General features: G+C 40.0%; 1 protein-coding gene across 4 annotated transcripts in view; it reads left to right on the top strand.

Moving 5' to 3' along the window:
* Positions 1–11427, top strand: part of cadm4 (cell adhesion molecule 4) — a 155682-nt gene that overhangs the window by 140355 nt on the left and 3900 nt on the right. For 3 of the 4 annotated variants that reach the window (XM_005938225.3, XM_005938226.3, XM_005938224.3), the window contains exon 7: positions 6547–6663. The exons of the other annotated variant lie outside the window; for it this stretch is intronic. In XM_005938225.3, coding sequence (XP_005938287.1) covers positions 6547–6663 — 117 coding nt within the window. The remainder of the gene's footprint in view (positions 1–6546; positions 6664–11427) is intronic. 4 annotated transcript variants of the gene reach the window in all.

Genomic DNA, 11427 nt, shown 5'->3' with positions numbered 1-11427 from the left:
TATATATATATATATATATATATATGTCACATTACACTGTTAGATGTTCAGCACGGCCAGATTTCCAGATAATGAGGTAAGCATAAGTCCAATTAATCCCTTTGAGCTGAAACCTCAGGCATCAGATTGCTCTAAATGTTTGGTTTCAGCTACTTGTGGCTCTGTATCATATCAGTCAGAGCTGATATCCTTATTAGGGTCATTTGTAACCACAGCTCTGAGCGTAAGCACATCACTTTCCTACCTCTGTTTGTGAGGGGCAGCTGATCAAATGAAAGGGTGACTTGAAGGGAGGGTGGCGAAGAGGAATTAAAACAGCTTCACCAAGGCTCAAAATAAATAAGCATATTTTTTTTACATGTGTAAATGTTGCTAGCAGAGTTCAATCATACAACTGTGGAAATGAACACAGCAGTTATCCCTTATTAATAAAAGGCGATGCTAGCGATGCCGCTTGCAACATCACATGAATATCTCGCACCACTTCTTTTCAGGAAATATGACAAATTGGCTAAACTTTCTCTCTGGCTTAGAAGTACATTTGAAAAGAATATGTTTAAAGTTGTGTGATCCAAGAGAGTAAGAACTCTGTAAAACTTGCAATCAAATAAGGACAAAACAAGATTTGTGAAATTTTAACAAGACAGCAGCAGTAGGGCTGAATTGTAAAGCAAGCTCGTCATTAGCGGCTTATATGGATTCATATCCAATGCATTTGTGGTTTGACCTAATTACGTGCACACCACTGTCACTCAGTAGGTTTGCCCTTTTGATCTAACCCCCACTCCCCCACTGGCAGCTCCTGTCATGTCATTCTAGCACCTGGTTTGAAGATCAGAAGCAGTGGGAAGAATGAAGGGAGCTGAGACATCATATCTTATGTAACATTCTTAGGTTGCTTTTAGTTAGCGCACCCTCGTCTATCTATCTTTCTCACTGTTGCACTAGCCATCGCTTTCTTTTCCACACCGAGTGCACTTTTGTACAATAATCAGATGACACACGTAATGGCAGCTTTCCACAGACATCACGGGTGGCAACACTGGCAAGATGAAAGATGACATCACCACCAGCTCTCCTTTCTCTCGCACTTATTCTTTCTTTCGTTCTCTCTGTTTCTCTATTCAAAAAGGTTAGACATGTCGAGCTTTGATGTGTGTTGCCACCACTGTAGAAAATGTTCTGTCTTTTTCCACTTCACCATTTCCTTAGCAGTCGTCTCCATTTATTTTCCTCTGTGGCATTTTTTTCCTCAAATTTCATCATTTATCTTCTCTATTTAATGTCGTTGCTCTGTGCTGCTTGTTAATTTGACATATCGCTCTTTTTTTTCTTATCCTTTCGTTTTGTGAATAAAATGATACTTTCAGATCAAGGAATCTGGCCTCAATAAAAATCCATAAAAGACAGGAAATCCTCATAAACAACATAAGCCTAGCTTCAGCTCCTTTGTGCTGCACCATAGATTTTCAGCAATCAGCTTCTTAAGTCCTCTCGGTGTGCCCCGTATCAGTGGTAGGTTGCTGTACTTCAAAAAATAAAAAAAAAATGTAGTCACCCACTGGGCAGATTGTTTTAAACCTTATCTCAAAGAGCTCAGAGTTGTTGATGCAACCATCATATTAATCTGTAGGCAACTGAAAGTCGCACTTGATTTTCCTGAATGTCACAACTAATAATCCAGCTAATATGGTGAAAATTATTTCTTGAGAAATGTCAAACGTATCCATTGAATTCAAGCTCTGTTTTCGGTAATATGTGTGTCTTTGTAAATGCCGCAGAGCTTAAATGCACGCTTTACTATACATTTGTATTGATGTAAATAAACCACCAAGGATGATTTAACATAGTGCTGGTGGCATGCTAGCTTCTGAAAACTAAATGAAAGTCGCCAATCAATAATAAAAATGATGGGATTTAATGCTATAAAACACAAGATGAATCATAACTCCAACATTTTACGCAGCATGTGCTTTCTTTCATTCCAGCACCCACATTGTTTAAGTAGGTGTCATCATCTGTTTCTTTCATTCAAATAATGATTAACTTATTTTGTAGCGAGGATCTTCACTTCTTCCCAAAGCATTATGCAGATCAAAAGAAATGCAGTTTTACTGGTGTATTGATGTAGTCGCATGCTTTACCTTTTCAATCTCTCTGAGGTTATTTTCTTTTTTCTGTTTGAAACACTCTTGTTATTCACCTTTTCCCATTATACCTTGCTGTATTCTGTTCCTCAATGTCATTTTTTCCTTGTGCTTTCAACTGTTCTCACCTTTTTAGCACCTCCTGTCCACTTCCTTTTCCTGTCCCTGCTCTTCAAACACCATCACTATTTCTCACTTGGCCACCGGTCTGCCCCTTATTCTAGGTTCAGCTGCAGTTCAGTCTCTTTACCGAAGAAGGCCTTGCTCTCTGAGAAGGCGACACGGAGCACACTGGGTGTAAAGTAGTGAGAAGTTGGATTGGGGGAACGGGGGTAGGGGGTGTGTGATGGAGAAATGAATAGGGGGAGATGAAGGACGATGGAGGTTGAATGCAGGTTAACATTCAGTACCACGGCTTGTCAAATACACGAAATGTCAGTTTAGCTGGCTCCCAGCCTTCCCACAGGGAATCCCTGGGTGCACTGGAGGAGGAAGTGCAGGCAAAGAGGGGATGATGGAAGATGTGTGTTATAAGGTATGAGTCAGCAGAAATGAAACCATTCTGTTACAGGTGCAAAGAAACTTGTTCATCTCTATGTCTCATTTTGTGTCAACCGTCCCTCTGCGAGAATTACCTGCCATCAGGGTCTGCAGCCTGAGCTCAAACTCAGGCAAAAGGGGCTTCAGATTTGTCGCTGGTGCTTTAAGTGCTGTCACTTTACAAAGAGAGGCAGGTTTAATGCTAGCCAAGGAGAATCGTGAGTGAGAGGTGGGAAACTCTCCAAGGGCCTTGGTTGTGCAAAGACATGATGCATTGAAGCTGAGCTTTATTGGACGAGTCACACATTCCTACCGCATATTACTCTGTGTGTGTTATTGAATTTTTATTCCTGTATACATGCATGTTTATGATTTAAGAGCGAGGTTTCTCAGAGTGCCCGGGGACCAATCAGAGGGCTAGGTATGGGCTGCACATTCATTCCTCCACAGTTTATGGCTATTTTCACACATGGTCTTCATCTCTGACCTTATATAGATATTACCCAAAATAGGTGTGAGCACAGATGTACTAAATCACAGTTCATGTGAGTCCACAGTGATCAAGGAAGCACCTTACCCAAGACAAACTGAGTATTTCAAGTATTAGAGCTAATGTTGCTTGTGGGTGCTTTTAACTCTTTTATTCTAGTGTTCATAACACACAAACACGTTTCTGTCTTCCTAATAGGACAGAGGGTGCTGGTTTGAAAGCTAGAAACCAGCACAAAAACGATTTACTGAAATTAAATGAAGAAATTAATCACCAACATAAACCACTATCCTCTAAACAGACACATTAAAACGCTAACTACCCGTGTGTGATGTCTGCATTTTTCTGTTATGGCTCTTAATTCATGCTGATTTCCTTAATTGACACACTTTAAGAAGCCTTGATTTAGAGAGAGTGAGATATTTCCTGTTGCTGTGCATGTAGGTGTGTGAACAAATTAAAACAATGAAATTAACTTTCTGCAGCATTCAGGAGGCCACTATTGATGTAAATGTGAGAAATTTCGAAAGAATGAGAAAGCAAAGGCACACGCACACAAACACACAGTCTCGGAGCGAGTATCTGTAAAATCCTAAAAGGATGTGGCCTCTGTTGGGTGTTTCATCTCTGTGCCACCATTGTTAAGTAGAAATTGGATTTTATTTTTTTTTTTATGTGTATGCGCAAAGATGCATGAGCATGCGAGTGCCTGTGACGGGGAGGAGAATGTTGTTGATTGTCTGGTGAAAGCCCAAAGGGCTTCCTTATGTAATTGAACTTAGTTGCTGCACTCAGATGAATCGCCAAGCCAATAAAACCTATTAGAATTGAATTGCATGAGAGAGTGTGCAAGATGGAGAGAGAGAGAAAGAAAGAAAGAGAGAGATGGAGATGGGGAAATAAGTATTATAGTTTTCATATACTTAACACATGTGCATGCACGTGTATGCATGTGAGGGTGCTCGTTTCTGTGAAATACAGAAAGAAGCGAACAGTGGGAAGAATGCAAACTGGAAACTGATTTACAGAAAGTTGCATGGAAAGCAAAAGCAAGGGACAAAAAGATGAAAGGGTGGGTACACGGTGAGATAGAGAAGGATATTAGGTGACCAGGGATTAGTCTGTCTCCTCGACTGTTGTAATGAGCCGTCAGGGTAATTGGAATGAAAAAAAAAAAAACAGACCTCCACTTAATGAAGAGAGACTTTCAAAAAAAATAGAATGAGAAGGAAAGTGTAAAAAGGTTAGAGGCAGGGGGCCGAAGAAGCTAGACTGAGATAAAGCCGAGTCGTTTTAGTTTTAAAAAAGAAAAGCTTCAGTGCTATTTTCTTTCACTTGTGACAATGCACCTGACATCCGAGTAAATTTTCTATGAGTTTTCAGGTAATCAGTGTCGACCTTTATGGTCACAGTAGTGGACCTTCGACCAATGTCTAAGCACTCAGTGCGCTAAAAGATAACTGGCTAGACAAGCAGTGCTTTGGGCTAAGCCCTTAAAATAAAGAACACTGAACATGAAAGAATAACAGGGCTCATCCAAAATGGTGGTACCGTATCCTCAGGCGCACTACTGTGAGAATGAGATACGAGGAGAAACGTCATTATCGCAAGTGCCGCCTCATCCATCCCTCGAAATAACATGGGCTGTGTGCCTGATTGGCAGGCGTATAGTGTTAATGAATAACAATATGATGTGGGGAAAAAGGACGCTATCGGCCAAGAGAACGACAGCTGTATGGCATTCTCCTTAATTAAGTTGAAGAGAGGCAGTGAGGGAACGCAGTCACAGAGGAATGAAACCAGAGAGCCAGCTGAGGCAGCCAAATGAAGGGAAGTGGAGAAGTGGACAAAATGGGTTGGGGAGCGAGGGTGAGGGAAAAAAAGAGTTTTGTTGATAAAGAAAGAAGAAAAGATGAGTGAGACTGAAAAAAATAAGAAAAAAGTTTAAAATAGTGAGCGGGGAACATTTATTTTTTTCATGATAGTCAAAAGAAATTAATCAGCAACCAGTTAATTGGTGCAGTGACCTCAGCAATTAATCTTCCGCTCTTAGGCTCAAATGAAATCTACATGCATCCACACACACACATACAAAAGCATATAACATACAGCAACTCATACACTAAAGAGAGATTTAAGTAAATTCTATTTTCTATCAAATTCGATTTGTTCCACTCTCCATTTTACTTTATTTTTCCCGCAGATAACTCTTCATCTTTTGCACAAAATACATTATGCATCATGTAAGTCACGAACACAAGAGAACACCAAGGCTAGTCTTGAAGAAAGGGAAAAAAGGCAGTAGTGGGGGAGGTATTGTGCTGACATAAGAGGAGTGCAAAAAGAGATTGATGATCTCAGGGCCGGTGGGAGAAAGAGAGAAGAGACAGAGGAATACTTACCAATAAATTACTCCTGAACAGAAAGGGCAGCGTGTGTGCATGTGTCTGTGCAATTAGGCATTTGTGTATAAGGACATGTACACTGAGTATGCGTGTTTTCATGCACAAGTGCATTTTCCTCTATTACAAAATAACTTCAGTGTGTGTGTGTGTGTGTGTGTGTGTGTGTGTGTGTGTGTGTGTGTGTGTGTGTGTGTGTGTGTGTGTGTGTGCGCCCTACACTGAGCACATAGACTTCCTTGCATGTTGCAGTTTTATATAAATTGTCTGATGAAGTGGCGTATTATTCATTCTGAAAGTGCTGATGCACACACACTCACGCCACCATCTCCCTTTTAGTTCTTGTCAGCCATTATTTTTATCTTTAACAGCTGAACTTGTCTTTTTCTACCTCTCTACCTACCATTGTGTCTTAGCCATTGATTTGGAGAATGTGTCAAGATCCAAGCTATTGTTCAGCATTGAATGAGACAGTCCCTGCATGGCACTGTTCCATTGGGAATGCATCTGTCACAGACAATGTCTCTGTCTCTCCTGCCATTGTACCATAGAAAATGTGTCAGTGATAGAGAATGTGTTCCTATATATTCCAATTGCTTCACAGATGAATGCCAGTCTGCCAGGTGTAATTCTCATCAGCTGCCACTTTAAAGCATGTTTTTCACATCGTGAGCATCTTTAACCTCCTTAGCTGGTATATAACCTGCCAAAGAACATTGGTAATGTGTTTGTTTATCACTTTTCATGGGTCAGAATATATTTCTTTTTGAAATCTGCATACATTTTGGGGGAAAATGATTACTAATGTTGATATTTTAGTGTTTGAAACAACTGCAGCCACAGAAACGAAAGAAGCATGTGTCATGTTTTACATCCAGTACTAACTTTACTACAAAACACCTTTTAAAATGTCCCTCTGTGTTGTATTTGTATGTCTGTGTTTATCCCATTCCCTGTCTGCCTGTAGATAATGTGTCTGTCACTACCATGGTCCCTTCCACTCCTACTCCTACCACCCCACCAATCACCTCCCATTCTACCACCCCAACCCTCCTACCACCCACCTTGGCCCTGGATCCAGAAGGTAACACACATGCATATCTTTCTTTTCTGGCTTTGCTGCACCCCAATGGGAAAACAGATAACTATGACCTGCAAGGAAGAGATCACATCTGGGTTAGCCTAATTCTTTTCTCCAAAATGACTATACTTAAGTTTAGGGGGTTTTTTTCTAGCTTACCTTTTAAAATTTACGTATTATGGATTTACTACAGAAAATATTTTGTATTTTTAAACATGGAGCCAAAGAACAGTATAATTAGTAGACTATAATCCCTTTGAGCAGTTGTCCACATCAAAGTAACAGTACTTGTTGTTGCCACTGAAAGCCTCATGCTTTCTATACATTCTATCTCTTTCATTGTGGCCATTACTAAGGTGTTCAAGTGGATTGTCATTTAATTGCAGGATTTCAGCCTTATTCATTGTCCCTCCACATTTCCCATAGCACTGTGATGCAGTGCTACATGGATTACACTGAAGACTTTTCACAGTTACGGGTTACCATTCTTTTTGTCCCATAATTTAAGCTAAACTGCAAAATAAATAATAAATAAATAAATCAAACCCTTTTCTCCCTCTATATATATATATATATATATATATATATATATATATATATATATATATATATACATTACAATACACATACACAACACCACCACACACACACACACACACACAACACACACACACACAACACACGCACATTATAAATATATATAAAATGCATTCACAAATGTAGATAGAAGACAGAGTGCTTAATCTCTCTTGGGTTTCTCCCTAGTTGTTCTTGTGACCCAGCTCTTGCAGGTCATAGTCGCTGCATCTCTCGCCCTGTCATTTCCTTCTCTCCAATGGTGTCCTCCACCGCCCTACCTATACTCCACCTCCCTCCACTCACACATGCAGTCGCACACACTTTACTGCTGCAACCTTCCTTTGCCCTGCATCCACATGAGCGACCCGCCTGCAGACGCTTGGGTATGCACCATGCGCAACCATCTATTCTCTCTTCTCTCATCACTAGCTCTTTGATGTTCCCCCCCCGACACGCGCTCATTGCCCAGTCAGCATTTTTACACGTGTGTGTGTGTGTGTGTGTGTTGTTGTGTGTTGTGTGTGTGTGTGTGTGGTGTGTGGTTGTGTTGTGTGTGTGTGTGTGTGTGTGTGTGTGGCTGAGTTGTTGTTGGATTCGTTTCTTTAACCGTAATGATATCTGCATTACACAGTTAGCAACACACCTAGTTTTAAGCTGACTAATGTTAGCCTATGGCAGGATCAGAAGGTGCTACACAAACCTTTATCTGCTTATACACACACAGACTCACAAATGTACATCAAAAGAGAGAAGGAGAGCATGAAAGTAGAAAAGATCAGGGATCCAGGTGTTTGTAATCATATTTGCTCAGATGAGTGTTACGCTGCAGCTATAAGCATGGTTGCTGTGTGCATATTTATAACTGCACACTCTCATTCAGTACGCCGTATCTTTTTTCGTCTACAGAATCTAATTATCTCATTCACTCACAAAAGCACATGCTCACTGTTTTCGTCCTGCTTTCCACACCTTCAGCTCCTCTCTGTCTGCTCTCTGTTTTTTTAAAAGGAAAGATGAAGCAAAGAGAACAGCAGCATTCTTCTTGTTCTGCTGTTGCCTCTGTCACTATCCGTGACAGGTAGAGGTTGTTCACCTGCTGGGCATGTGTGGAGATGTCATAAAGGGTCTTAAGAAAGTTTCTATTTGGACAGTTTTGTGGATGTTTATTCAATGTGGTGTATCATAAGGACTCCTTAGGGAAACAACTATTTTTTTAGTCAGTCATTTCCTGTGGTGCTTTGGGCCACTGAGGATTAACAACATATTTTTGGAGATAAAGACAGATCTCTTGAGTATACCTGTTTTTTCTTTTGTTTTGCTTTTTTTTTTGGCTCCTAAGAAATATTCCTTATTCTCACTGTGTGTCCTCAAATAACTAATATTCATTTAAGTAATAAATATAGATGCAAGTCCTTTGTCATCCACAAAACCAGAAAAGTGATGCAAGTTGCTCAGTAAGACATTTGTCCAAGAGATGCATGTAGAGAAAGCTTTTTTTTAAGTCATTGATCCTCAGTTTTCTCCTTTCTCTTCTTTTCTTTCACCTCTCCCACAAGTCTCTCTTCTTCTGCTGATATCTATCTGTTAGCACTGTATTAATGATTCATGTTTTAATTCCGCTCTATCAAGGTTCAAGAGCTGCATCAATAACTCTGTGTCCTTGCATTCTATTGGCTTTACCAGCTCTTACACTGACTCAGCCCATCAAAAGGCTTTTGTTATCGCCCGCAACTCAGACACAAGTCCAGACTCAAAGACATATGTTTTATTAATTTTTTCACAACAACAAAGAACGAGACAACACAGACAAAGCAAGACAGAGATGCATGGGCTTCATCTGCAACACTTATGAGTTATATTTTATACATGCTAGTAATACCATGTCAAAGAGCAGACAAAAACTATTTCTGTGATTCATTTGCAATATGCCACTAAAAGCATCAGCAGGATTAAAAGAAGTTGCATTTGGAGTCCAGTGGATGGTGTAATGGTATGTTGTGGTAATATGACACAAGTACATATTTATGAACTAAAAAAGTCTTATACCACTAAATAGAGTATACCCATGAGAGGATATTCATCATAGACATAAATCCATACATTCACTGGTGACTTTGTTAGGTACACCTGTCCAACTCCTTGTTTTAGCATCTAATCAGACAATCACACAGCAGTAGCACAATTAATTTAGGCATTCTAGACATGATCTAGACAACCTGCTGAATGAAAGAGAGCATGAAAATGGAGAAGAAAGGTGATTTGAGTGACTTTGATCATGGTTGGTGGTGCCAAATAGGCTGGTCTGAGTATTTCAGAAACCACCGACTGGGATTTTCACACACAATCATCTCTAGGGTTCACAGAGAATCATCCAAAAAAGAGAAAATATCTTTCTGAGAAAATGCCTTATTGGTGCCAGAGGTCAAAGGAGAATGGCCAGACTGCATCAAGAGGACAGGAACTCAATAGTAACCCAAATAACTACCTGTTACAACGAAGGTGTGCAGAAGAGCGTCTCTGAATGCACAACACATACAACCTTGAAGCAGATGGGCTAAAGCAGAAGAAGTGGTTCCCACTGGGTGTAATTCCTACCAGCTACAATTTGGCATGTCTGATGAGTCTCGATTTCTGCTGCGACAGAATGTGGTGTAAGCATGGATCCAACCTGTCTCGTATCAGTGGCTCAGTCTCCTGGTGTAGTGGTTTAATGGAGTGTGGAATATTTCTTTAAAACAACTTGGGCCCAGTAGTACCAAATGAACATGTTTAAACACCAAAGCCTATCTGAGTATTGTTGCTGACCAACTCCATCCCTTTATGACCACTGTGTCACCACCTTCTGATGTTTCTGATGCATCCAGCAGTACACCATACCATGTCACAAAGCTCAAATCATCTCCCTAAGTCCACTGTACTCAAACGGCCTGCCCAGTCACGGGATCTTAATCCAATAGATCATAACCCAAAATCTCTATGGAAAGTTTTTAGCACCCAGTTGAATCTATGCCATAAGAATTAAAGACAGTTCTTAAAGCAAAACAATTCAACCAAGTACTAGCAAGGTGTACCTAACAAAGTGTTGGGTGTATTAATGTATGTACTAAAAAGGGAAAAATGAAAGAGTAAGTGCTTATTAACTTTCCACTTTATTGAGGTGACATGAATATGCATAGGTTCATTAAAATATGACGTCTACATACAAACAAAAAGTACCTTGCCTGTGTGTGTGTGGGGTGTGGGGTCAGAGTGTGACCCCATAAATGACTTCCCTAAACCTGCTGGTCTGGAAGTCCAACAGTTCATCTAAACAAAAGGCACTTAGCCTAAAACAGATATAGCCACGTTTATCCTACCATAAAACAATAAAACAAGGTACGACCTCTTCCCATGCTCCCAGGATGTAGGTGTGCATATGCACACCAAGCCTTTGCAGCCTGCTAAAGATCACACATCCTATCACTACACAATTGATTATACACCTCTAAGCATATATGGTTAAATATTTCTAAGCATAAATGACAATCAACAATACAAAACCTAACACACTCCTAGCTTATTTTGCTTTATTATGTTCTGTAAAAATGCAACAGCACATAGGTTCATTAGTGCTCAAAACTAAAAAATGTTTCTTTGTGCCAATGTGGGAGTCAGGGGGCCTTTTCTCCATCCAGTGAAGAACAATTCACATCCTTGCAAGAAGCACACATTTAAAGTTAGCTCTGGTGGATAATTAGAGCTGTCCTGTAAATTCAGGAGAAACAAGGCTGATTCCAATTATCTTAATTCTCTCTATCTCTGCATCTGTGCATGTAAATACCTGAGTGTCTTTTTTTGTTGTTGTTTTGCCAGGATGTACTACTGAAATTGTATAAAGACACACATAAACACAATCATTTCCTTTGGGTTTAGCTAAATGATCTGCAACAGGTGCAACTAACAATAAAGCTTTTGACTTTTGAGTAATCTTAATTTTGACAAACTGCTTAAAGGGGAGCATGACATCTCAGAGCACTAATCGTGCGTGTGTGTGTGTATGTGTGTGTTGTGTGTGTGTGTGTGTGTGTGTGTGTGTGTGTGTGTGTGTATGAGGAGAGAGAGAGAGTGTGAGTGACTTAACAAATTCTTCTATTTTCATTTTCTGTCATTTGACTGTTTGATTGATTGACCGATCAGATATCAAATGAA

The sequence above is a fragment of the Haplochromis burtoni genome, unplaced genomic scaffold, assembly GCF_018398535.1.
Source record: "Haplochromis burtoni strain Fernald_Lab_line unplaced genomic scaffold, NCSU_Asbu1 Contig_237, whole genome shotgun sequence".
NCBI classification, from domain to species: Eukaryota; Metazoa; Chordata; class Actinopteri; order Cichliformes; family Cichlidae; genus Haplochromis; species Haplochromis burtoni.
Note: the sequence above shows the minus strand (reverse complement) of the source record. Positions and strands in the feature narration are given on the sequence as shown.